Source organism: Silurus meridionalis, chromosome 17, assembly GCF_014805685.1.
Source record: "Silurus meridionalis isolate SWU-2019-XX chromosome 17, ASM1480568v1, whole genome shotgun sequence".
NCBI lineage: Eukaryota > Metazoa > Chordata > Actinopteri > Siluriformes > Siluridae > Silurus > Silurus meridionalis.
The window spans coordinates 17,439,404-17,466,620 of NC_060900.1; the positions used below are offsets into that span (position 1 = coordinate 17,439,404).

At 37.9% G+C, this 27,217-nt stretch overlaps 1 protein-coding gene across 1 annotated transcript; it reads right to left on the minus strand.

The window, feature by feature from the left end:
• Positions 1-6: 6 nt before the first annotated feature.
• sema3ga (sema domain, immunoglobulin domain (Ig), short basic domain, secreted, (semaphorin) 3Ga) lies at positions 7-25,545 on the minus strand. Its single transcript, XM_046870470.1, has 19 exons — positions 24,881-25,545; positions 23,037-23,168; positions 19,924-20,052; positions 12,303-12,463; positions 12,043-12,105; positions 9,836-9,955; positions 9,603-9,696; positions 9,404-9,523; positions 8,775-8,920; positions 8,352-8,466; positions 7,576-7,645; positions 7,348-7,492; positions 6,993-7,215; positions 6,768-6,856; positions 6,651-6,692; positions 2,351-2,508; positions 2,176-2,243; positions 1,635-1,762; positions 7-1,499 (listed from the first exon to the last, which is right to left on the minus strand). The coding sequence occupies exons 3-19, from the start codon at positions 20,018-20,020 to the stop codon at positions 1,110-1,112; spliced, it is 2,229 nt and encodes a 742-aa protein (XP_046726426.1). The 5' UTR covers positions 20,021-20,052; positions 23,037-23,168; positions 24,881-25,545; the 3' UTR covers positions 7-1,109.
• Positions 25,546-27,217: the final 1,672 nt, after the last annotated feature.

Below are 27,217 nucleotides of genomic sequence, written 5' to 3' on the forward strand. Positions count from 1 at the left end.
ACTGTACACAGGAAATGCTCATTTTATTTTCGCAAAACAAAAAAAGAACATTCAAACAACACAGTGTGATACCAATCTATTTAAAACTAACAAAATCATGTGCAGCTTTAGTTACCACAAGTCCAGTGTTAATCATTTGGAATGTGAGTTCATGAGTTATTACACAGTCCTATGGTGATGAAACCTATATACAAAAAACATAGTGTTATTATAATTACATTTAAATAAATATAATTATATAATTATATTTATATAATTATATTTATATAATTATATAAATATAATTATATATCTTGTCTGTCATGCAAAATGTCCTCCACCTTATATACTTTATAAATTCTCTACTAGGCAATAAAATATACAACCTAAAAATAAATACACATTATCAGTCAGCTAGAGTGACACCCATAAAGACACTGTAGTGTTCCTGAAAACCAATGGTGCAAATTCCCCAACAGGAACGATAACCAGTATACATATACAACTTTATCTAGTGATTTACTGTTATCTGCACTGGACCATTGTTCTGGCAGCAAATGGGAAATTGCACTGGCCCAAAGACTGCACGATTACATACTGTACACACACCACACACACACACACAGACACACACACACACACACACACACAGGAAAATTGTGCTGTCTAGTCATGATCCGCAGTCGCATCATACTCTAAGGTGCTTTAACTTAAATTAAATTGGTAAGCTTATAGTGAGTTTTTTTTTAAAAAGTCAAATATGATTTTACTTTAAAAAAGCAAAAGATTGTGGAGATTTTGAGAGTCAGTTGGGTCATAAAATATCACGTGCAAATATCATAATGATGGTCAAAGCATTTGTAAAAATGTGGTCTAAAATCAATGTACAAGTTCAGCTAAGGACAGCTGAGGACGTGCAGTATGACCCATCAAGGAATATAAAAACTCAACAAAAAAGTATGCAAATTACAATAACAAGACAAGCACAACAAAAAAATGACATTTGAGTAGAGTCTTATATGGAATAGTTCATTTATGTATGTGTCTCTTCACCTCCTCCTCAAGGAAGTACATAAACAGGAAAAGAGAACAGATTAAATTAGTGAATAGAGAAAATAAACAGGGCAGTCTCAGCCTCCGCTGGGCTCTTGGCCCTCTGTGTGTCTGCGGTTTGGACGTTTGTTTTGCTGCTGCCCTTGGTCAACGAACTGTTCCCAATAGGACTGGCAGTACTGGTGGATCACGCGCACCTCAGGCTCTAAGGGTTGCACACTGCCACCTGGAGGACGGGCTTCAGGCTTGTGAGGTCTGATCATCATCCCATCTTCTTTATCCTCCTCATCGGGTACAGTGAGAGCCACTGCAATGTCGCGGTCCAGAATGCGCAGGGAGACACGCGCTAGAGTGTGCTTGAAGTTGTTCTCAGTGGCCAGGCAGTGGTATAAACCAGCGTCTGAGTGGGTGAGGGATTTCAACAGGACACCTTGAGGTGTGTTCAGAACTTCTCCATCCCTATTCATCTGCATAAGGATCACACAAATGGAAGTTATAACCTATGGCCAGTACACACTACACTTAAATCACTTAGCTAAAGGAATATATAATTCAAAACTATGTTTCTGTTTAATGTAATGAAGATGTCTATGGGATCTTACCACTTTCCTTCTTCCGTCTTTTTGGTAGAGCCATTTGACAGTAGCCTGAGGCGATCGTGGTACACACTCCAAAAATGTGCTGCTTCCCTCCACCCCAAACTGCACCGTCTCCTTCAGTCTCTTCTCCACTGTGCAGAAACAAAAATCAAGTCACTTCATGCAACGTTAATTTTATAAAAAAAGCTAAATCATGACCAAACATGTAATGCATAAAGCACAACCGAGTAACAGGAACATTATTTAGGATTGGGTAATATGATGCCATTATCACCACAAAGTTGAAAAATGTTTCCTTCCTTAAGAATTATGTTTTTTTTTTAATCCATGTATAGTTACTTATAATGCAGTGGAATGTGGTGACAAGGTACTACCTGTTAGTATTGCATTATAACAGATATTAAACAGACACCTGCTTCTCTTTTATATCTCTTGAAGCTTGATATGTTATTAAGAAACCACAGCATTCTACATTCTAAATCTATATAAAGGATTACAAATTTTCCTTTACTTAAAAAAAGGATTTGAGAGAGAATACCCTTACCCTTAGCATTAAATCCTCTGCATTGACGTAGAGGGTCACCATGCTTTACATCCTGTCTTCTGCTCCTCCTACAAAAAATACAAAGTCCAAAAAAGATTCAAACAAATATTGTATAACAAGTTTGCCTTGTTCATTACACAGCAATACTGTCGAGTTTGTACTGACCATTACTAACCTTTTAGTAGCCTGTGTGAAGGGGGTGCAGCTCTCTCCATCCCATGCACAGTAGGGGTCACGGGCCAGGCAGCAGTCTGAGCAAGCCTTACCATACACGCCACAGCGATGCAATGACACCTGGGTAAGACCTGCGTCTGATGTTACGTACAGCTGTTGCTGTAGAAATAAGAAGAGAAATACTGCACAATTAATTGTCCATTGGTTTTTATTTTATGTAATAAATCATAACACACTGTTATTAAACTCCTGAATCTGATTGACCACAAGAAAAAAACACTTCGGATGCTCTGCTGTAGAAAACTCATTGAACGGTAAACAAAATACTCCACTCCAAAACAAAGGTTTTTTTTATTTATTGAGTGTGTGAGGATTTACTGCTATTGTCCTTATACTACAGTGGTGACAACCATGTCTAGTTTTTATTTTTTTAATGAATGACATTTCCTAGACATGGTAGTTCATGTTCTCAGTTCTTCTTCTTCTTTCGGCTGCTCCCATTAGTGGTCACCACAGCGCATCCGTCTACATACTACACACTACATCTGCCTCTTTCAAACCAACTACCAGCAAGTCTTCCTTCACCAAATCTATAAACCTTCTCTTTGGCCTTCCTTTTTTCCTCATTCCTGGTGGCTCCATCCTCAGCATTCTTCTACTGATATACCCCATGTCTCTTCTCTGCACATGTCCAATCCATCTCAATCGGGCCTCTCTCACTTTGTCCCCAAAACGTCCTACATGCGCTGTTCCTCTAATAAACTCATTTCTAATCCTGTCCATCCTAATGAAAATCTCAGCATTTTCAGTTCTGCCACATCCAGCTTCACCTCCTGTCTTTTAGTCAATGCCAATACCCTTCTATCACAAATCACTCCTGCCACTCTTCTCCACCCACCCCACCGTGCACGCTTTTCTTCACGTCTCTAACACACTCTCCATTACTTTGCACAGTTGATCCCAGGTACTTAAACTCATCCACCTTCTCCACCTCTTCTCCCTGCAACCGCACCACTCCACTGCCCTCCCTCTCATTCACACACATGTACTCTGTCTTACTCTTATTGACTTTCATTTACCACATACAGTGCCCTCCACAATTATTGGCACCCCTGTTTAAGATGTGGTCGTGGACTTCTAAAAATTCTCCTTTTTTTAAAAACAACATAGAACCCAAATGCAAAAAAAGAGAAAAATCCAACCTTTCATTTAAGTACATTACTTTGGTGGTAAAAAATCATACATTTAGAAAAAAAAAAACTTGAAATCATGTGTGCCACAATTATTGGCACCCCTAACAATTCCTCTGAAAAATTTATTTGTTTTTTTTTTATATATATTTTTCTGTAGTTGCTAAGGTTGGTCAGGGTATCTAGGGACTTTTAATTAGTAATTCATGATTTCCTGTTTCCCTGGGGTATAAATATGACGTGACACAGAGGCCTAATTCTCTTACCCATTTGTCAACATGGCAAAGACAAGAGAACACACCATTCAAGTAAGGCAGATGTGTGTCGACCTTCATAAGTCAGGCAATGGCTACAAGAAAATAGCCACTCGCCTTAACTTGCCGGTATCTACAGTCAGAGGAATCATTAAGAAGTTTAAAACAACTGGAACAGTGACAAACAAGGCTGGAAGAGGTCCCAAGTTTATCTTGCCACAACGCACAGTGAGGAGGATGGTAAGAGAAGTAAAAAAATTTCCCAAGCTCACCGTCACAGAATTGCATCAAAGAGTGGCATCTTGGGGTCACAGAGTCTCCAAAACAACCATCAGATGCTCTCTACATGCCAACAAGCTGTTTGGGAGGCATGCAAGGAAAAAGCCTTTTCTCACTAACACTCACAAACGTAAACGTCTGGAGTTTGCTAAGCGGTACTGGGACTTCAACTGGGATCGTGTGCTTTGGTCAGATGAGACTAAGATTGAGCTTTTTGGCAACAAACACTCTAAGTGGGTCTGGCGTAAAACAAAAGATGAGTATGCCGAAAAGCACCTCATGCCCACCGTGAAGTATGGTGGAGGATCTGTGATGCTGTGGGCCTGTTTCTCTTCCAAAGGCCCTGGGAACCTTGTTAGGGTGCATGGCATTATGAGCGCTTTGAAGTACCAGGATATTTTAAATAAAAACCTGATGGCCTCTGCCAGAAAGCTGAAGATGGGTCATCATTGGGTCTTTCAGCAGGATAATGATCCAAAACATGTGGCAAAATCTACACAAAAGTGGTTCAGCAGTCACAAACTCAAGGTCCTCCATGGCCATCTCAGTCCCCAGACCTCAACCCAATCGAAAACCTGTGGGGCGAGCTAAAGAGAAGAGTGCATAAGAGAGGACCCAGGACACTGGATGATCTAGAAAGATTGTGCAAAGAAGAATGGTCAAAATCCTCTCTCTGTGTTCTCCAATCTTGTGAAATGTTATAGGAGGAGATTAAGTGCTGTCTTGTTGGCAAAAGGAGGTTGTACAAAGTATTAACATCAGGGGTGCCAATAATTGTGGCACACATGATTTCAAGTTTTTTTTTTTTTCTAAATGTGTGATTGTTTTACCACCAAAGTAATGTACTTAAATAAAAGGTTGGATTTTTCTCTTTTTTTGCATTTGGGTTCAATGTTGTTTTAAAAAAAAGGAGAATTTTTAGAAGTCCACGACCACATCTTAAACAGGGGTGCCAATAATTGTGGAGGGCACTGTACCTCCACCTCTCCAGGCTCTTCTCAACCTGCTCTCTACTCTCACCAAAAAATCACAATATCATCCGCAAACATCATAGTCCATGGAGACTCCTGTCTGACCTAGTCCGTCAACCTGTCCATCACCACTGCAAACAGGAAAGAGCTCAGGGCCAATCCTTGATGCAGTCCAACCTTCACCTTAAACCAGTCTGTCGTTCCTACTGCACACTTCACTGCTGTCACACTGTCCTCATACATGTCCTGCACCACCCTCACATACTTCTCTGCCACACCTGACTTCCTCATACAACACCATAATTCCTCTCTCGGCACCCTGTCGTACGCTTCCTCTAAATCCACAAACACACAATGCAACTTTTTCACCTTCTCTATACTTCTCCATTAACAAGCAAATATTGCGTCTGTGGTGCTCTTCGTCTTCATGAAACCATACTGTTTCTCACAGATGGCCACCTCTTCTCTCAGCCTGGCTTCCACTACTCTATCCCATAACTTCATGGTGTGACTGATCAACTTTATTCCCCTGTAGTTACTGCAGGTTGCACATTTCCCTTTTTTTTAAAGATCGGTACCAGCACACTCCATCTCCATTCCTCAGGCATCCTCTTACCTTCCAAAATCTTGATTAAACAATCTTGTTAAAAACTCCACTGCCATCTCTCCTAAACATCTCAATGCTTCGGCCGGTTTGTCATCTGGTCCAACCGAATTTTCACTCTTCATCCTGTTAATCGCTGCTCTCACTTTCTCCTTATTAATCCTATCCACTTCCTGCTTCATCATCTCCACATCATCCAACCTTCTCTCTCTCTCTCTCTCTCATTTTTCTCATTCATCAACTGCTCAAAATATTTCCTCCATCTTCTCAACACACTCTCCTCACTAGTCAACACATTTCCATCTCCATCCTTTATTGCTCTAACTTTTAACACATCCTTCCCAGCTCGGTCCCTCTGCCTTACCAATCGATACAAATCCTTTTCTCCTTCCTTAGTGTCCAACTTCACATACAGCTTCTCAGATGACTTTTCCTTGGCTTTTGCCACATCCCTCTTTACCTGCTGCCGCATCTCCTTGTACTCCTGCCTACTTTTCTCATCTCTCTGACGATCCTAATTCTGTTTCGCCAACCTCTTTCTCCTTATGCTTTCTTGCACTTCCTTATTCCACCACCACGTCTCTTTGTCTTCCTTTCTATTTCCAGATGTCACACCAAGTACCTTTCTAGCTGTTTCCCTTATCACTTCTGCAGTAGTTGCCCAATCTCCACCAGTACCCTGTTGGCTAATGATACTTGTGGTGGTTGTTGGTAACCCGGGCTATGACTGATCCGGTATGAATTTCTGATTCGTGATCCGCATATTTGATCTGGCACGTTTTGCCAATACAAGAATAAAAAGAATGGCATGCCATTCTATATAGGTAAATTTGCTAATTACTGTGGTCTATGAGAAATTAAACACCCCAGGATGCAATATAGGAAAATAATTAGCTCTGTGTGGTAAAGGCCTGATGTGAGGCATCAAACCACCCTGCTTTTGATTATTTACACATAACATAATAAAATGCGATGTTAACAAAGCTACTTTCAAATGTTTTACCCTTTTAGCAGATATCCTCATTGTTTTAACAGGAACTGGAATCTGTAGAAAAAGGAGAAGGTATTAAGAATTATACACTCACTAATATTGCAATGTTTCTTAATTTACTTAATTTACCCGGAAAACTTCCACTTCTTCTAATGTCAGCTCTTCCAAGGTGGTTGGATCTTTGGGCAGAACTATAACCTTCTGTACTGTTCCACGATCTGTAGAGTCAGAAAAAATGAACAGGTTTGCTTACCCTTTTTGGTGATCGTTTTCAATAAGCACATCCTAATAGATTAGCATGTAAAAGAAAGGAATTAAAAATAAATAGATAAAATACAAATTAATATAATTAACCTGTGCCAAGAAAAAACACCTCGTATCTCCCATCTACAGCATCCACCTGGTCTACAGCGATGGTGATAAACCTGTAGTCTACACCTGATCTCACCACCAGGGGGCGCTTGTGTATAGGATAAACAGGGTGATACATAAGCGGGTGCGCCCGTATGAAGTTCACAGCCTCGTCTGAGAACGCCTTAGTGGAACTCAAACTCGGTGTAAACGTACCTCCAGGACACTAGAGGGTAACACAGAGCTATGTTACTAGACAAATAGCAATGCAGACAGTAATTCCCCTCAAAAATGCAGAAAATTCACAGAAAAACGTATAAAGATTTTTATTATAAATGTTTAAATGTGAGCAACTCACAGTTCCAGGTCGAGGATAGGGGATTTTTCCTGTGTACATTGTCCATTGGTAGTTGTGCCCATGTTTGTGGGCAAAAGGCCCATTGAATACATTACGTATGTCAGTCATGGAGTACACACACACAGCTGAGCCCTTAAAAACAGACCTGAGACAAATATTTGAAACTTAACTGAGCACATATGAAAATTTTATCTTTATATATAGAGTAAAAATGGAAGTTATCCTTACCCTGCAGTGGAGAAAACCGCATACACCATAGGGTTTCGCTCATCCTGTGTGGGCTGAATAAAAACGTCTCCTGAAAGGGAGATGCATCATTATATTAATTTGCAGGTCACTGACAAAGATTTAAATATCAAACTTAGATCAGTATAAGATGTGGGTGGCCACCCAGGTTGGTCTGTCTAGTGGTAGTTGGCTGGTTTGCCTTTTGATCTTTTGATGCCAGCCTGTCTAACAGGAACTATTCTGACCAGTTAGAATTAAACTGACTAACTAACAGCTACCTCATACTACCATCCAGTAATTGTCCAAAACCATCTGATTTTACCAGCTAAAACCAGCCTGTAATTTTCCAAAACATCACATAAACAATCAAACCTCACAGACCAGATAACCAGCCTGCTGCAAGTGTTCAAAACCTCTTTAAAATCACCAACCATCATAAAACCATAAAATGATTTGGAACCATTCTGCTTATATAGAACCACTCTTGAGTAAATTAGAACCAGCTTCTCCAGACAGAACCAGGCTGGTCATCTAGAATCAAGCTGACCATCTAGTATCAGTGTCCAAAAAAACTATGACCAGCATACAATGGTCAAAACTCCTTTAAAACTGCCAAAACTTACCAGGTAGAACCTGTAAAAAAACTCACCAGAGATCCACTAAACCAAATAACCTCCCAGCTTGACCAGCTAAATCAAACTTATGTGCCCAGAACTTAATAAATATACTTTTAGTGTAATATCCATTTAATTATGAAGTGTGTTCACTTTACTCACTCAGCTCATCAAAGAAGGTCTCCACACCGTCCTCACCCATCACAGAGCACACCAGCCTGGCTTTTAGAAACGTTGTCCACTTGTTAACTAAAGACTTCTGGCCTCCTTCATCATTCTGGTAACACAAACACATTCACACTCATTGAGAAGAAAAATCGCTATATTTATTATATCTGACTATAGATCTGTCACAAGGCAGCTAATACAACTGCATGTCAGCAAACTGCATATACATTTCTTTGTAGAATTTCACAGTGTAGATGAGACTCTATTGTTCATTAACTATATGCTGTGAATGATGTTTCATTCAGCCAAGAATAATTGTAGAAATTTCTGGTGTTGAAATTTTTTCTTTTGCTTTGTGATTAAATACCTTTAACCCTGATACCCCTGACCACGTTTTTTTATTTTAAATGACCTTACCAGACACACTCTTCCCACTCTGGCCAACACACTAGGGCTTGCAGTTCCTCCAGAATCCACACTCTTCTCCCGGAAGAAAAAGTAGAGCTTGTCATCATTCTTCTCTGAGCTGTCAGGAATTTGCTTTATTTGAATGAACACTGGTTCTGAAATAGAGATTAAGAGAAAATCAAGGCATTTCATTTTGTCTTTAATACTGTCATAATAATTCGGTATCCTTATTAACTACCTGATCAAAGTCACAGTGGTTTAAATTAGGCTTACAATGCCGACTGAATTTTTCTGAATATATCACAGGAAGGAAAAAGCTAAACTAAGTGCACTAGCAGGATAAACAGAACAATTATTGACACATGTGATGCTGATAGTGCTGGAATTGAACTGTGTGGCCCCCCAAAAATGTTACTAGGGGATTAGTGGCAGAGTTAAGTCTACAATCTATCTTAAATCCTATTACATGACATTGATATTTGGACCACTGAGGAGATATAGAGCATGTCATTACATTATACCATATTTTTAATTGTATTTAATTACCAGGTGAGTGAAGTAACCCACTTATAATGAAGTGGACTTAAACAGTTCACATTTAGAAAAATAAATCCATATCCACAACACCAAATACCTACCATTGAGCCACTTAGAGTCATATTGCTCTGTTCTAATAGCTGTCCTGTTCCCCATCGTCCTAAAGATGGCTGGATCAGTGGCCATGAAGTCCACATGGACACCAGCATACAGGTTGCCATCTGCACGACAAGAAACAAAAATTGTGTTTGTGTTTTGTGTCGGGTTCAAAAACGAGTAGTTTGCTGGAATTCGACTTACTGATGAGAACAGCTGCATCTTCATGATTTGGGTCATATGAACATTTACCCTTCCCTGAATCCAAATATCCAGGGACCAGCCTAAAAAGGTAGTCCTACAAAGATAAAGGGAGAAGTAGACAATGGAAGAGGCTTTAATAATTTATCTATAGGCTTTGCTTGTCTGTGTATGTAAAATATGTATACGTGTGTGTGTGTGTGTGTGTGTGTGTGTGTGTGTGTATAGGTGTGTACCTCAGCTTTCCAGCCTCTATTGATGAAGGTACAGATGGGTCTGTAAGCTCCAGTCCCACAAGTATACAGATGAGTCCTGTTCCATGGCTCAATCATGCGCACAAAGTTGGCACACTCCCCCTGGGAAACAAATACAGACAAACATGCATGCTTTCACAAGAAGTATTTTTAATTTCTATGTATATTCTATATGCATTGAAAAAATCTATATATCTATATATTATAAATAATGCTTCTGATATGCTCTAAAATGCTTCCGAAAAAATGTTTCAGTTTATTATGCTTTGTAAATCATAAGCAAATTGCATAATCTGTGTTTTAAATCTGCTATGAAGAAGGGAAAAACAATAAACGAGCTAACACGCTGTCAAAAACCTAGAATCGACAATGAGCTGACTAATAAGTTCTCACTTTATAAAAGGATTTTATGTCAAAACAAGTGAATGGCATGGAGATTTACATTTACATTTATGGCATTTAGCAGATGCCCTTGTTCAGACCGACATACAAAAGTGCTTTGAGTCTCTAGCAAAGAATAAATCTACACTGGTACGCTAGATTACAAACTTAATATAAACATAACTCTTGAATCCTACAAAGCAAACTTGGAAAGTGCTAATTTAAGTTTTCAGGAAGAGGTAGGTCTTCAACTGTCATTTAAAGATAGCCAGGAACTCTGCTGTATGGACATCTACGAGAAGTTCATTTAAAGTACAGATAATATGCTATTTAATTACCAGTTGCTTTTACGGAAATGACAGCTCTGTGAATAAGCAGATTTGTATACATGTGCAGTCAAACAGCAGTCGTGACTTACAAAAGTCATGCTTCATGCTTCTCATCTTTGTGAGACTGTGTGATGTTCTTGCGTTATGACCAGGGCTGTTAGAACAAAGCAGCTCAAAATGATCTGAGCTAACATTTCAATAGAAGCCCGGTGCTGCAAAAAACACATACCTCCAAATACTGTCTATAAAACTCGTAGCAACACACACATGGCCCTAATTTACAAAATGGAGACAGACAAAACCAAACACAAAACCAGCCACCACTTATTTTCCAAAGTTCAGTACACCAAACAGAAAACACAATCCATTTCCTTGCAGTTTGTTGTCATGGAAACTTCCTGCATTTGGCAGGATTTTAATTTCATACAAATGCCTATGAATAAGGACAGAAACAGCACTTCATTGCATGTTGCAGCATGCATGTTGCTTAGTTTGGCTTGTAGGTCAGTTTCCTACATAACTCACAAGGATTTTCCCCACAAGCAAACTAATTACACATAAAAACAGGCATAAACAGGTAAGTAGGTCTGTTGCATTTAGTATTCAGCAGAGGTACTTTCACTCATTAATTTTTTTACACAAATATCTGTACTTTCTCCTTATTACATTTTAAAAACAGATTACTTTAGTTTGAATCTATTTGGTGACATGATCAATATCTAGCTTCTCACTGCATGCAGTTTTCAGCCCATCAACCTATTTCTTGTGATTATGTGGCTTTTCACTGGATCACTGGTGTATCATTTTCTGGGTTCTCACACACCACAGAAGCAAACAATGAGCACGGCAGAAGGCAACAAGATGTATGGGGCTAACAAGGATGAGACAGAGGGAGTCAGTGATGTAAACATGACTGAGAACAGACACATTCCTGATCACCTGATCATCATCTTTTCTTTGCTTGTATTCTATATGGTGGTTGTTCAGCCTGGATACTTTCATTAAGTAACAACATTTTAATTATTTTGTGTTAATATATTATTATGATGTGAGGTTCAGTTACCAGCATGACACTAAAACAGGTAGCTACTTTTTACTTAAGTGCATGTCAAAGCTCATAAGTCTTTACTTTAACTAGAGTGGAAAAAGTGTAGTCAGTATTTCAAGTTCTTTAAAACATGAGTATCTGTACTTCTACTTGTGTAAATTATGTGTGTACTTTTGTCATCTCTGGTATTCAGTAATAGTACAAAAAAACATTCATAAGTTAGCATCAAGAATATTTTTGTTTTTTTTGAATATTTTGTTATTTTGTTGTATTATACATCAAAATGTCCTTTTTTATTATGTTGGAAAAAAGTTCACATTTTATCTTCCTGAGGAACCAGGATGGCTGCAAATTTTGGAGTCGAATCATGACAAACAAGTAATAAAACATCATAGTGAACTTGTAGTAGACATTAAAAGGTGCAGACTCACATGTTTTCCTTTCCCTGTCATCTGACACTCCCCCTTTCTTTGTGTTGGAGCAGGCCAGTGTATCTGAAAGAGAAGAATAGTGAGAAGCTTGATCCTTAAATACACAGGTCGTTTGTTTAGTAACTGTTCATAAAGATGATATAGATCAGCAATTTTGGAACTTTTGACATCCATGATACATTAATGAGATGAATACAGTAGATATGGCATTTATCTAACAATATTACAAATGCTCAAGGACATGTTTAAGCTCTTCTTACAATGAGAGGCTCCTTGTTGACATTCTGCATATCCAGGGAGACAAGATACTCGCGGCTGCCCAGGTAAAGACGGCCCTGATCCTGGTCCATGTGTAGAATCCGGTAATCGCTGGTGTTGAAGGATAAGCTGAACGGTCTTGCTGTCCGAGTGTCCATTAACTCTGGCAAGGAACAGTGACATACACATGAGAAATTTTAATAATGATGACTGCATTATCTGCATTAAATGAAACATAAGCAAACCATCAATTACAGTTCAAACTATGTGTCATCTGTAAACTGTGAATACAGAGAAGGTAACAAATTCGACCTAATAACATATACCTTTTAAAATAAAATGAGTGAGATAGATTATCGTATCAGATTTCAACCTCTGTCGGGAGGTCATGTCTCAGTTTGTGCTCCATTGGCAGTTTCCTTGGCAGTCTTTACATCCACTGTGCATTTACCACTGTGTGGTAAATACAGGTTTATGAGCTTTTTGTCCTTTATGATCTTACAGCTTAAGTAAAAACCTGGTGTTCCTAATCTGCTTCCTCTGGGAAATCTCCTTGCAGGGAGTTAGATCAATTTTTGAAGCATGATGCAGAAATTCTTGGGAGCAAAGTTCACTTAACTTAGCAATAGTTTGCCAGACTGCTATCTCAGTCAGGGGGAAAATGCCTTTTTCAGAGATGATCTTTCACACATTCCTTATTCTTTTTGACATTCAGACATTCAGTATAATCATTAAGGTTATCAGCCTTAAAAACTAATTACCAATAATTCAGTATGTGCTAACAAATCCAGAAAACTGTCAACACTTCCGCTAACATCTGTTCAGCATACATCTATAATAGTACAAAATAAAAAACTTCCTAAAATGTTTGGTCCTGAAACCCTGACATCAAGAAATTATCTGAAAATGCTTGAAATCCCTTCCCAGTATTTACAATGAAGAGGTTTACATAAGCATATATCTGGCTAAGTGTAGCCTTACTAGGACTCAGATGACTAGTGTTCTCATCTCACATGTGTTTATATGCTTAAAGGCTTCTGTCCCACCCCAAATACATGAGAGCAGAAACATTGCACCAAACCTGACATCATCGTCTCTTCCTGAACACAGTGTTCATTATGTATCAGAGATTGAGGTAGAAGTGGGTTAAAGCTGATCTTTAGTTATTACACTGGACCTGAGTAGCTGTAAGGTGTTAATGCAGTTATATTTTAAGCGCTGACTGTGAAGAGTTGCTGTAAATAAAATGATGCATTCTCTGTGATCCCACCTTTTAATACTCCTCACCATAGATGTTGGATGAACTTGAGAAAACATCTACATGTCTGGCAGTTATTACAAGGAACACATGGAAACCTAAATTATTCATACAAATATTTTATATTTAGATAATGTAAAGCTCTCTTGCACACACTACGTGTTTGTTGTGTAACACATATTCATGTTGCTCAGTTGCATTATATAAATGTCTGCTTGTATATTAATGCAGCTGCCCAGTATAGACAGGGCTTCTTTGAATCTATGTTTTGAGAGCTTCCTCTTCCTTTGGAGGTCATCAGTGACTAATCAATAAGGATGTTTGTTTTACAGAGAAGTCAGGAAATGCGTGTACAGCTTGACACCATAAATGCTCTGAAAAGATATCATCATTTTTTTTTTGCAGCATGACATGGATATGCCACTAGGACCGGACCTCTAGGCAGACAGGACAGGGTGGATAAGAAAGAGGAGGCTCCTGAACATTTTGCTTCCATTCTCCTTCCTTTACTATAAACACAGGACACACAAATGCAGGCAAAACCCAAGTAGTCGAAAGTGGACACTGCTCAGAGTTCAACACAATCTCACCACCGTATATGGATATGCTAAACAAAGAGGTACAATAGTGACCCGAGCGATGGAACAGATCTTGTCAGGACTGTTTCTAGAAACATACTAGACAGGCGAAGGGAAAAATGCAACTGCTTGAGAACAAACCAAATCTATTTTTAGCAAATTTTTGCAATTTTCACATGTAGAAAATAAAGCGGGAATTGCCTGGCATCGACTTCAAGAAAGAATTTCATTAAAGAATTTCTTTTACTTTGATTTACCTTTTATACAAAGAATATTTTATTATACTTTAGGTTATGGCTCTTACTTTAATTAGTTTTTCATGCAGGTGAGCGAGGGGACAAGAAACACATGTTTTAGTACTCACAGAACTGAAATGCTCTCATGTGTGCAATTTCTTTGCACGCTCACTTTACTGCTCCATGGTATTGAATACCCTGTGCAGAATACCATACTGCTCTGCATGCTTATGCAATTTTAAACCAAGAGAAAATTAGTTTCTATTTGAGATCACTCACAGCTCAGATTGTTTTTACCCTGTGTGAAAATTTGGCATGCCACTTAAGTATACATATCATTTAACCATGTCGTGTTTGCTGTATCCTGTAGTTCAGGTTGTTTAGGTATTTTCTCTATCTCTGTATATTATAGACTTCCACTGAGAGTTTTGCAAACAGCCTTCCTCCTCTTCAGGCGCCTTCGAGACAAAGGTCATCCCTGTGGCGAACAATGAACAATCCACCTCTGAGAACACAGAACACACCAGAGCCAAGCAGAGAATTGGTCTTTTCCGGCCCAGTGTTCTTGCTCTGGGGGAGGAGAGTACATCGGGTGGGGAGGTTAGGAGGAAAGATGTGGGCAATCGATCCATGGGAGATTGTTCTCATGTAGAAGAAACAGAGCAGCCTGAGTAAGAATAGTGTGAGTGCATGAGTAAAGAATGAAACCAAAGACCACAGATGAGTTTTAGTTGAATTACACGCACTAGTGATGAAGAAAGGAGGAATCAAGCAGTCAATACTGAGCCAATTTCACCAAGTGCAAACAGCTCAGTGTTTTCATGCAGGGTTCTTGACGGTGTGATGTACAAAAAAATGTTAGCCTTCGGGCAAAGAGGTACAATAGTGACCCGAGCGATGGAACAGATCTTGTCAGGACTGTTTCTAAAAACATACTAGACTGGCGAAGGGAAAAATGCAACTGCTTGAGAACAAATCAAATCTATTTTTAGCAAATTTTTGCAATTTTCACATGTAGAAAATAAAGCGGGAATTGCCTGGCATCGACTTCAAGAGGGATTAAAGAATTTATTTTACTTTGATTACTTTGAAGAAAGGAGGAATCAAGCAGTCAATACTGAGCTAATTTCACCAAGTGCAAACAGCTCAGTGTTTTCATGCAGGTTTCTTGACGGTGTGATGTACAAAAAAATTTGAGCCTTCGGCACAGATTTTGGGACTTACAGCTGAAAATGCCCTACCTAAATTTAAATGTTAACAGTTCCCAATAAAAATTTGCTACATACACAATTTAAATATCTTAAAAAAAAAGACACTTTGAGCTTTACTGTCCATTATTCAATGTTGATGTTATAGAAAGATAATATGTTATAGAAAGTAATAAATGATGAAGTACCGTGAAAGTTTCTTTCCTCAATCAGAAATCAATCCTGGAGCAATCCAGAAAAGTAGCGGGTTAAAAGCCACATGTCTCATGAGTTTATATTTAAAATTGAATGGAGAGACAATGAAAAATGAGATTCCTACAAACATTTATCTGAGACTATGTCTGATCCTTTGATCCTTTGAGAGCCACCTGCTAAACTCAGGCGCATAGAAATGAATGGCTGACTATTAAAGACTTTTGGAATACATGTTTGGCTATTGATATTGATATTGATATAATCCATATTAATGGCCAGGTAGCCAGAAAGATATTGTTTTACAGTCATGACCATTCACATTTATGTGTGGGCATTCGAATCCCAACCACACACACACACACACACACACACACACACACACACACACACACACACACACTTTCTTTTCAAGCATTATTCTTATAAAAACAAACCGGCAATAAAACCTATCAAATCGTATAAATCTGTAAAGGGAGATATATTGTAACTTACAGATGTAAAATAGCATATCCATGCAGATCTCCAAGTCTCTGTTGTTACTCTGCCCCCAAGAATATTTTCCACATCCCTGCTTTGTGCAAATCTCTGATAAAACAAAATTTTTGACTGGCAATTTTTTCCTTTATTTTCTTTTTCTTTTTTTTGTATACAAAGTCCATTTAGCATGAGCTACAAACAGCTGTTCGTGCCGAACTGAGAGCTGTAACCACTTCCTGGGGCATCACAGCATGTGCTGCTTTGACCAGTTAGAGTTTGTAATAAAACTTAGACTCACCCACCTGTGGAATAAAATCCTCCCATATATCATTATAATCCTGACTCATTGGCTACATTTTCCATCAATCATTTTGTTTCCATAATGCTACTTGCTGAAAATAAAATGTTTGAAATGATAGGCAGTGATGATAAAGTTACCTGGACACCTGCCTATAGAGAGAAGACTCAAGCCCGAGATTTCGCCTCTTTTCATTTTTTTTGTGTGTGGTTTCATTTGTTTTATAACACTATATTCTACCAGCCATGTTTGTTTTTTTACCATCAAGATGTTTTTTAATGTGAAATATATTCCGAAATATATACACACAAACACCAGCCGAAGTTCTGTTACCTAAACGAAAGAACAACCATCTAAATTACAACACTATTGTTTGGTTGGAGCAAAAATGCTTTACTGCATGTTGTTCAGTGGAGCCTTTTCTTTCCTAATAAACCGGGATTAGCAGTAGTGGATGTGTTTGTGACTCGTTATTACAATAATAATGTAAGTAGTAAATTTTTTTATACATGTTGTTTGTGTGTACTGCTTACACACATTCAGCAAATACATTCGTTATAGGTTTCTATTAAAAAACAGTGATCTGAAATCGCTGGCGCAACCCTGACGACTAAAAGGAGAAGAAATGTCAAGTATTTTTCTCAATAAATACGCAAATGTTCACATGAGTTTCCTGTAAATCCTATGGTCTGCATTGTGGTTTTTCAAAAACTCAAATCATGAGAATTGGGTCAAATGTACTAATGCTTCTGTGGTGTGTTGCAGCTTTCTTCTTATAGTTCCTGATAATTCAGTGAAATTAAAAACAACTTTTTGCTGACAAAAGCACTTCACTCAACTGCAGGGTTAATCTAGTTTGTAGGAGGCAACCTGATTCAACATTTACTTATCTTTCTTGCCAAAACAGTTTATATGACAAGAATAAGCTCATCATGTACTCACGAAAATAGTTTATTCCTGACATCAGCAATTCAAACCATTTAGCATCCACAAAACTTAAGCAACGTATTAGTATTCTATGACCTAAGTGGCAAAATGAAACAGAGAAGAACTTCACTAGTGAGTGGAGCGGAAATACGGTTAATGTAAGCCACACAGCAGTGGCTTGATGTCTAAACAGTTACTGGAAAGTATGACGTGTAAACAGAAAATGTGCACCGAAAATCGTTTCATGGATCTGTTAAAATCCAGAGGCTTAGTACACTTCAACACTAATCTTACCAAAAAATTATCAGACTATTTTAACAAAGTACACGTTGCAATTATTACATATAAGCAAAAAAGTGGTTCGTTGTTTCATTCAAACATCATTTAATTCCTTGATTCTGGCCAGGATAAGAGGCTCATCCCAGAAACGCTGGAAATTTACCCTGGATAGGACACCAGTCCATTACAGTACGGCATGCACACACATTCCCATGTTCCTTCACATGTAGGGTCAATTTAAAGATATCATTCTATTTACATTTTTTTAGGAGTAGGAGTAGGAGAAAACCAGAGAACCCAGAGGAAACTCACAAGAGCCCAAGATCAAACCAGTGAAACTATAGCTGCAAGGCAGCAATGCTATTATTTATCATCTAAGTGCACTTCTAAAATAGGTGCAGTAAGGGTTCCTGGTCTTAAATACATTCTCGCAGCTTTCTGAAAATAATCCACCATCTAAATATGTAGCCATATAATGGTCTCATTTCACATATGAAGTACCGTGAACCTGGCACATTGTGGAGAACAGCAGATGGAATACAGACAGTAAACTGTCACTTAGTGTGTTTGTGTGTAAATATGGGAAACCCCACTGGATGTTACTGTAGTTACATTTTGGCAAATGGCCAACAATGATGAAAAGTGAGATTTTTTTTTTTTATGGATACAACATGAGTCATGAACTGTGGGATGTGCAGATGTGGACCTGGCAAAGTGTTTCAGCAGATTTCTTTAATACTGTAGAAGAACTTATTTTTATATGAAAAATACCCAAGGGCATTTCCTTTAGTTGTATCTGATTTTTAAATGTGTTTGAAATACATGCAACAGGGAACCTAATTCATTTGTGGGAAGCCTGCGGTTCACAACTACAGTATAAACGTATATATATATATATATATATATATATATATATATATATATATATATATATATATATATATATATATATATATATATTAGGGCTGTCAAAATAAATGCAAATTCATATATTAGGGCTGTGTGTGTGTGTGTTTGTTTGTTTGTGTGTGTGTGCATTATTGCAGGCTAAGCTTTCTCTCACACAAAACACATTTTAATTATAAAATGTGAGCAGGTGATGCTTTGATGCAGTAGCAATGTATTAAATTCCCTTTCCACAATTATCTGTGGCAGTCTGAAATGTCGGAACAGGAGTAAGTAAGATTTGTCATTTTATGATTAATTCAGATAATTCTTATTTACACAGTCGTGTATATTTAAAAGTACCCATGTGTCTGTCTTTTTTAAATTGTGCAAGTCAGATGTCTTTATTTATTATGTGTGTGTGTGTGTGTGTGTGTGTGTGTGTGTGTGTGTGTGTGTGTGTGTGTGTGTTTGTGTGTGTGTCTGATTGTCAGTGCTGACAGGTTAATGTACTATAATTACTGTAATTGTTCAGGATCAAAGCTTCATCCACACTGAATGATTCACTAATCTTTGAATACGAAAAAGACTACAAAACTATAGCAGTTCCTTCTCATACATTAACAATTAAACAAAAGAACAAACTTCTGGGAAGAATTAGGAGGCAATAAATAAATAATAGACCTCCTTGGAACAATGATGCAAATAAAAATAAAAAACATTCCCACTACTAAACACACCTACTACTGGCAACTGGGTGAAAAAACATAGTTAAGGAAATGCAAATACAACAGTAAAGTCGTTGTTTCCACATTTCATCTCTCATATAGTGCATATTACTATTATTATCATTTCCTTGGATGTTTAACAATAAGCCTAGACGGAGTGTGTTACGAAGCGAGTATCCGTTGCAAATCTGGGTGACAACATCCACCTTTTGTTCTCTTTTAGAAACAGTCGAGCAAATGACAGGAACTATGCAATATTACGGCATGTACGTGTGTGTGTTACTGTGTGTGCGTGTTTGTGTGTGTGTGTGTGTGTGTGCATGTGCGTGCATGCCTGCAGGCAGATGAATGAATGAATGAATGAATGGCTGAATAAAACAGACAAAGCCAGAGAACAGTCGTTGTTTTAAAATAATACAGGTGTGTGTGTGTGAGTGTGTGTGTGTGTGTGCGTGTGTGTGTGTGTGCGTGTGTGTGTGCGTGTGTGTGCGTGCGTGTGTGTGTGTGTTTGTGTGCATGTATGTGTGTGTCTGTGTATCTGTGTATGTGCCTACCTTTAAAGGCCAAAGCCACTCTGGGAGCCGAACGCAGGATGCAGGATACCCTGCAAACACACACTACCAGCAGCAACAGGATGACTCTGGTTCCCATAATGCCCTTGTGACTTGAAGTCCGATAGAAACCTAAACAAAAGAGACCAGCTAAATATATCATAAGGGCATAGAAAGGGACACATACGATATGAGACGTCAAAAAACAACTGCAAAAAAATACAAAATAAATAAAGATGGAAGAAAGGAACAGCACTGAGATGAGCCTGACGCATCACATTTTACATATCAATATTTTGCCTTTATCATGTAACTGCTGGAATGGGCTTGTCACCATCCTACTGCAAATTCAATGCATCTACCTGATTTACATTTGGATTACAAGTTTTTATCAGAGGACGGATACACTGGCTATGCATCAGAGTGTTCTGCCTGCAGGTGAAAATGGGATCAGCAGGAAATAGCATCACATCAAACACCACACACCTGTGTAACCGTGCACTGAGCAGCACGTGCCTCGGAAACACCGGCACTGCCAAATTGCGTTAAGCTGCAGTAAACCCCTGTCACACTGCGTCACATTATAACCTCTAACAGGACATCCCTCCAGGCCCAGTTTAGCTCTGTTTCCACTAGCTACTCATCCAAGCCACTGGTGTATGACATCATGGGATTTGGGTACAAAGGTGATGTGACAGGGGCAGCCGTGCAGGGTGTGCATTTTTTGCCCCCTTTCCCGGCTTATAAAAACAAATGAGGGATTATTAAGTGGCAGCAGTGAGGAGCAGCTGACTCGAAAGCATGTTAAAACCCGTTATAATCTTAGAACAAACACAAGTGCTTTGTATATTGACATTTCCATAATGAACTCTGCACATCCCTTTACACAGTTCTACATTATTACAATGTACAGCTCAATTTCAATGTTGCCTTTGTGCATATATGTATAGAGAGATCAGGAATAATGCTCTATTAAACAAATTGATATTAATAATAATAACTATCAAATTCACCACAGTTCTAGACCATTTTAGAACTAGCTCTTCTATTTACATTAAACCTTATATGTCCATTATGCAAACATAGTATGTCAGCATTTCTAAAAAAAAAAAAAAAACCAGACACTAATATAAATAAATATTGATTATAGACAAACAATTATACAGTACATAAAAGAGCCCATGAAAACTATTAATTACAACAAATGTAAGTTATAGAACATGGCCTAAACTATAGTGTATATATTGTCATTTTTTAATTTTTTTACCCAATTCATTTTAGATAAAAAAATAAATAACTAATACCTAATAAAAGCAGCTGCTTTTTGCTGCACAAACACAAACACAGCAACTAAGTAGAGAATATGTCTGACTTTTGGCAGCTGCCCGCAACACTGAATTTCACACACCTATTCTAGAAAAGCTACAACAGGTTAATGTGTGCACGGCCTAGACAACACCTCAGCGCTCAAAAGAGGGATACATGAGCAGCATAAAACAAACTTTGTCACCCAAACTGCCTCCAAACTCTGACCTCAAATCACAACTGTGAGAAATCTGTCACTCTTATGTAATTTATACAGAATTAATAAATCATATGCAACTGATGTGAAGTAAAGCCTTTATTGTATTGTAGGTATTTAGCCTAAATACCTTACATAGAAATTTTAGAGAACCTAATACAATAATAGTTTTATGTGCCTTTTTATTTTGCAGTATTTTGCTAAATAGAAATTTTGAAATGTATCTAAACATCATTCTCAACTTCTAGCTCTCTAGCTCTTTCAAATATTTTGCTCTTGTCCCTCTTTGCCACCACTTTCTAAAATCCTTGCAGTTCACAGGCACTCCACAGTAAAATCATTCCATGCATATTTTACTTGAATAAATAATGCAACACTTCTCTATTTTTGTAGTCCTTTTACTTGTGACTAAAGTTTTGAAAGTTCAATAGCCTGATTTTAGTTTAGTGTCTCAGACAGCATAGACTATAATTAAAATGTAATCATTAAAAGTCAATCAGATTCTTATCATGTAGTAACTGTTTTATTGTGCACTCCGCTGGCACTAGAAATATGGCCTTTTTTGCTGCTCCATTTGGTTTTTCTGCACATACAGTTTTAGCACTGAATCAGCACTGAAATAAATAATTATTTATTCTGATATTTTAATGGAAAATTGAATGAATTCAAAAGTTGTACAATGCCATTTTAAGTAGCATACTTTCGGAAAATGTTCATAATGATTAGAGCATGCAATCATTGTAAAACATAAATGTTGTATTTAATTTCAGTTTTTATATGTATTTTTATTTGGGGTCGATTTATAACATTCATAAGTTCTAAGGTTATAAATAATAAATTTGTATTTAATTTTAAATAGTCTTTTATGATGCTAATAAATACTACTATTTCAAAAAAGTAGTTCTTATGAAATAGAATAATTGACCACAAGATGACAATTAGAATAATAATGTAAATGTCTTGCTTGTTATTAGGAAATTCTTATTTGTTATTATGCCCATTCTTGTGGAGGGTGCCAATAATTCTAGTTTAACAAAAAAATTAATTGCTCAACCACCATCAACTTTTAAATGAAGTTTGAAGTTCTCTTTGGAAAGCTGATCTGCACATTGTAAATCTTTTTATGTGGCAGCCTCGGGTTCCCACTCAGCACATCTAGAGGCTTGTTTTGGAATGCACTACATGCCCAAACCGCCGGATAGAGGGAAGGAGAGATGGGTGAGGAAAGAGGGAACATGTGAATGAGTAATGGTGTGAAAGAGCAGAGTTGTTAAGAGAGCAGGAGGACTGAAAGCATGAGGCACTGATGTGATGATAATCTCTCTGCACTATCGTTAGAGATGGATATGCCTGTACTGCAGGAGAGATTGAAATCACAGCAGGTTAGGAATTCCTGGGGAGGCCTTAGAAACAAGCTGCAAAGAGGTTCATAAGTGCACGAAGATTGAAACCTGGTGGGAAATTACACTGAGGCAAAAAAAGACTAGCAGTCTTTCGGGTCATTGGCTCATTCTCCGAGGGTGTTGGGATTGCAGCAGGCATTTTTTTTTGCTGCCTATTTCTGTCTACTGTCTTTTTCATCCTCTCACCTCACCTTTTCTCTTTTCTTGAGTGTTTCACTGGCTGAAGATCAGACTCTGCTTGATCAGATCTGGCTTCTTCTCACTCAATTGTCAGCACAGGTCGTACACTCAGGTGTTATCACATGCTGATTCTGGCACTGCTTCTGTTGAAAGGTGTGGCAGACACACATACACAAGTTCAAAATAGACATACATCTCAACTCAGCTATTCAACTGCAAGAGCACACACACAAACACACACACACGTCTTAATATACTTCTAAAAGCCTTCCAAAAAATACATTTGGTCCACACCAAGAAATAAACTTTATGTCCAGACATACACACACACACACACATATACATGCAGGTGTAATCTCACTGATGTATGTCTATAGAAAAACAAGCCTCAGGCTAGGAAAATAAGGTCAGTATGGGTTATGTTTCCACCTGCTGTGAGTTGAAAATCTCAAGCCCTATGTAATTAGCCAAGATTTCTCTTTCTCTCTCTTTCTCTCTCTGTCTTGCACTCTTTAAGCAAACTGTCACTTGATAAAACCGAGTATTGAGGTTTTTTTATAAAAACACTTCACACCCTAAAACAATTTTTCAGGACACAACAAGAACTGCTTTAATTACGTCCGTGCTAGACATCACACATTGAAAAACTGTGTTGACCTCATTATCTAACAACTCTATATAAAGTCTATATTATGTACTGTATGCAGGGCCTGTTTTTCATGAAAATATTTTGTGTCTTATATGAAAGAAGACACACACAAAAAAAAATAAAACTATTCTTATACAAAATTCAATTGCAACTGGTTCTCATTTTATAATAAAATTAATTCTCTAACAAACCGAGTGTTATAAAATAATGAAATCAATGCATACAGACAGAACTGTACTCACACTTTGTACATTCACACATTTGATTAGGTTCATTTCTTCACATTGTCTATCACAGAAGTCTAAAATGCATCGAACGACTCTCCTCAAGAAATCCACAGCCACATGTCAAAAAAACAACAACAACTACACAGACACATTAAAGTACAAACATCGATTGGTTTGATGGTTACAAACCCCTCTGTGTACACTAACGCCAGACCAGTATGAAGTTAAAAACCCGTTAAGCGGCCTATTTAATGCTTCAACAGTTAAGTGCGAATTGGCAGGTATGGACTGTTATATTTTCATGTACACATGCATTATAGATGACTGCACTCTACCCGAATGGACTTCTTATGAATTATGAATACTAAAAGCCGAAATCTATGACGTCCATTACATCCCGCTCCAAATTTATACCTTTATTCTAAACGTTTTTCTAAACTTGGCACTGAAACATTCAACTGTTCAAATGTGTATTAAATGTGAACTAAATACAAAAAAAGTACTGCAATCCATCTTTTGTTAAAAACAAATGAATGTTGATTCCACCTCATTTAACTTTGTGGTCTAATGTCTAAGATTTATTTATATTGTAAATTGTAGCATTGGATGAGGGTTTGAGACTAGAAAAAGAAGCAAAAGGGCAAAAACAGCAAGCAATTTTCCAGAAAAGACACAACAGACACTTAAATACTTCAGCTCTCTAAAATTATTTTTTATTTTATTTTCAACTTCATTTTTTAACCTCTCTTAGTTTTATCAGCTCACTCACATGGACTTTGATGAGTGTAACGTTGTGTAGCAGAGTGGAAACTTTGGTGTGCTGCTGTGGCTCACTCCAGGTCCTGAGTCTGACACTAATGACGAAATCACCTAAGTGAGAGTAATTTTTTCCAGAAAAAAAAAACCCCACCAAAATGACAAGAAAACCAGAAAGTCATCAAAACCCCATAAGAAAGAAAATGAAACGAATCTTACTCACTTTGTCTCCAAGCTTTTCTGCTGTGCAAAGAAAGGCGAAGCTGACTTTTCTCTTTTTTTGGCGCAGGTGAGATTTTATCACCACATTCCTCCAAGTCTCGATGGGATATTCCTCAGTCTTTGGGGGGGATGAAGAGAAAAAAGCAAAGAGGCTTTAATCCGCCCAATAGAAGTTCACCTTGAAAAAAAAAGAAAGCGCTTCAATGTCTTTCACTTCTTTTCATGTGAATCCATGTACTGTGAGCGTGTGTGTGCGTGTGTAAGAGCAAGGAGATAACTCGGAGTTACTGCGTCGATCTCTTATCTCCCAGACCGTGAACGCTGAAATGCAACAAAACGCCAGAGAATCTGTTTCCCTGCTGCTTTCGTGACACTCCGACGAAAGATAACTGTCCGAGTCCAAAAAAAAAAAAAAACCCAAAGCAAACAAAGTCCTGTAGTCACGTAAGCTCTACTCGAACCTCCGAGGGTTTCCTAAGCCATGGCAGGTGTTCACTGCTGGATCCCTGTATAACAACTCCCTGCCTGTCACACTCCCACTCCCAACCATACACAATTAACTCATTACACACCGAACAGTGATACACCGAACACAACTCCCAAACTAAGAAACAATAACATGAATGGTACACATACATGCACAAACATAACTGGGGAAAAAAGACAACAGAAGAGTTCAGTCAGAGGATACACTCCAAGTTATCCCAGGCAAGTGGCAAAAACATTGCCAAGTTCACATGTGGTGACAAATGACCACACACACACATATACACACAGGCCAGTGTTTCTGTGTTTATGTGTTAATACAGCTGCATGAAGGGTATTTATACACATACACTCCTGAGCAAGAATAAAGCAAAATCTAAAGCTTTTTATGATCTTGATAAAACCACTGCTCAGGAAATTAGTGGCTTATCGTGGGAGAGCCTTTTCCTCAGATTTTTATTTAAAGTCTTTTTTTGCAGAAAGAATAGTGTGTTGCTTTTTTATTTGACGGCTTCAAACTTTTTTTTTCTAAAGCCAAACTTGTGTTGAATTTTACGTCAAACATTTTTAATTGTAACATCATTTTACCTTTGCAGTCAAGGAAACTGAATAACTCATTTTTCTGTTTCTAGCTTTTTCACTGAAAATGAAAACGGGCAAATAATGGCAAAGAAAAGAGAAAAAGATATTGGATTTGTTTCATTCTTGCTCATTTCCTGACCAGTGATTTGTTTCTTAAAAATAAAAGCTTAATACTTTGCTATTTTTGGGCTTTATAATCTATGTAACTAAGTGGTATTTTTGTGAAAATAGGTAAACAGCTAGCCAGATAGATAGATAGATAGATAGATAGATAGATAGATAGATAGATAGATAGATAGATAGATAGATGAATCAGGAATGCACCCTTGTATTGGATATCAGTCCCACTGTGCACACAATTATTAACACACTTATTTACACATCTGGGCATTTTAGACTCTATACACCAGGGAGATGTAAACAGACAGTAATTCAAGTTTAATGGGTGCATGAATCTGAGGCTGCACTACTGTGTTATTTACATTCTATTAAAACATTATAATCAACGTTAATGGACGAACAAAACTATAAACTCAAATTAAATGGCATATGTTCATAATTGTGTTAGTATTATTTTGCCAATTCTGGTTACATTCTGACAAACATTTATGCAATTTTACTCTCTAGTCTACCAAATGTGTGTGATGTCAGTGGTGGCCTATATGTTTATCACATTTGTTATTTGGTTCATCTTGGGTAATAACATGAGTGTAATTGTTAACTTGACATTAACATATATTCGCATGTTTCCCCTTAAAAGGGGCATCTTATATACAGTTTGGTTGCTCTTAAGAAAGTGCTCTTGTTTGACTGACAAATGTCTGACACCTGTCCCATTTTGAACAAAGGGCCCCTGTAGAGGAAACAGTTAGAAAAGTTCACCAAAGGGCAATAAAGCGTTCGAAAATTCCCCAGATTCTTCACTTGGCATTTGTGCGGCTAACGACAACGGAGACAAAAAATCACCGGGGGGGAAGGACTGTGAAAAGACATTTCTCCCGCACAGAAAATTGCCTCGGTGCGGTTATGTAGGCCTCAAAGAGTGCTTTACTGTGTGCATGCATGTGTGTGTGTGTGTGTGTGTGTGTGTGTGTGTGTGTGTATGTGATCACTTTGAGAGAAGCTGAGATAGACCAGTGTACTACCATCTCCTCTGTGTCAAATTCAAAAGGGTACATAACAAATACCCCCAGCATTTTACTTAAGCTACATCCGTACAGTAGTGCATGTCAAAATAGTCTGCCACGCAGACACAGAGTACTTTTTAGAC

Coding starts and splice junctions, on each gene's coding strand:
- sema3ga (XM_046870470.1), bottom strand. CDS start 20,020: ATGGGAACCAGAGTCATCCTGTTGCTGCTGGTAGTGTGTGTTTGCAGG. Junction 6,857..6,992: donor GGTGTTTTTTCTTGGCACAG/GTTAATTATATT, acceptor CTGACTCTACAG/ATCGTGGAACAGTACAGAAG. Junction 1,500..1,634: donor AAGACGGAAGAAGGAAAGTG/GTAAGATCCCAT, acceptor ATCCTTATGCAG/ATGAATAGGGATGGAGAAGT.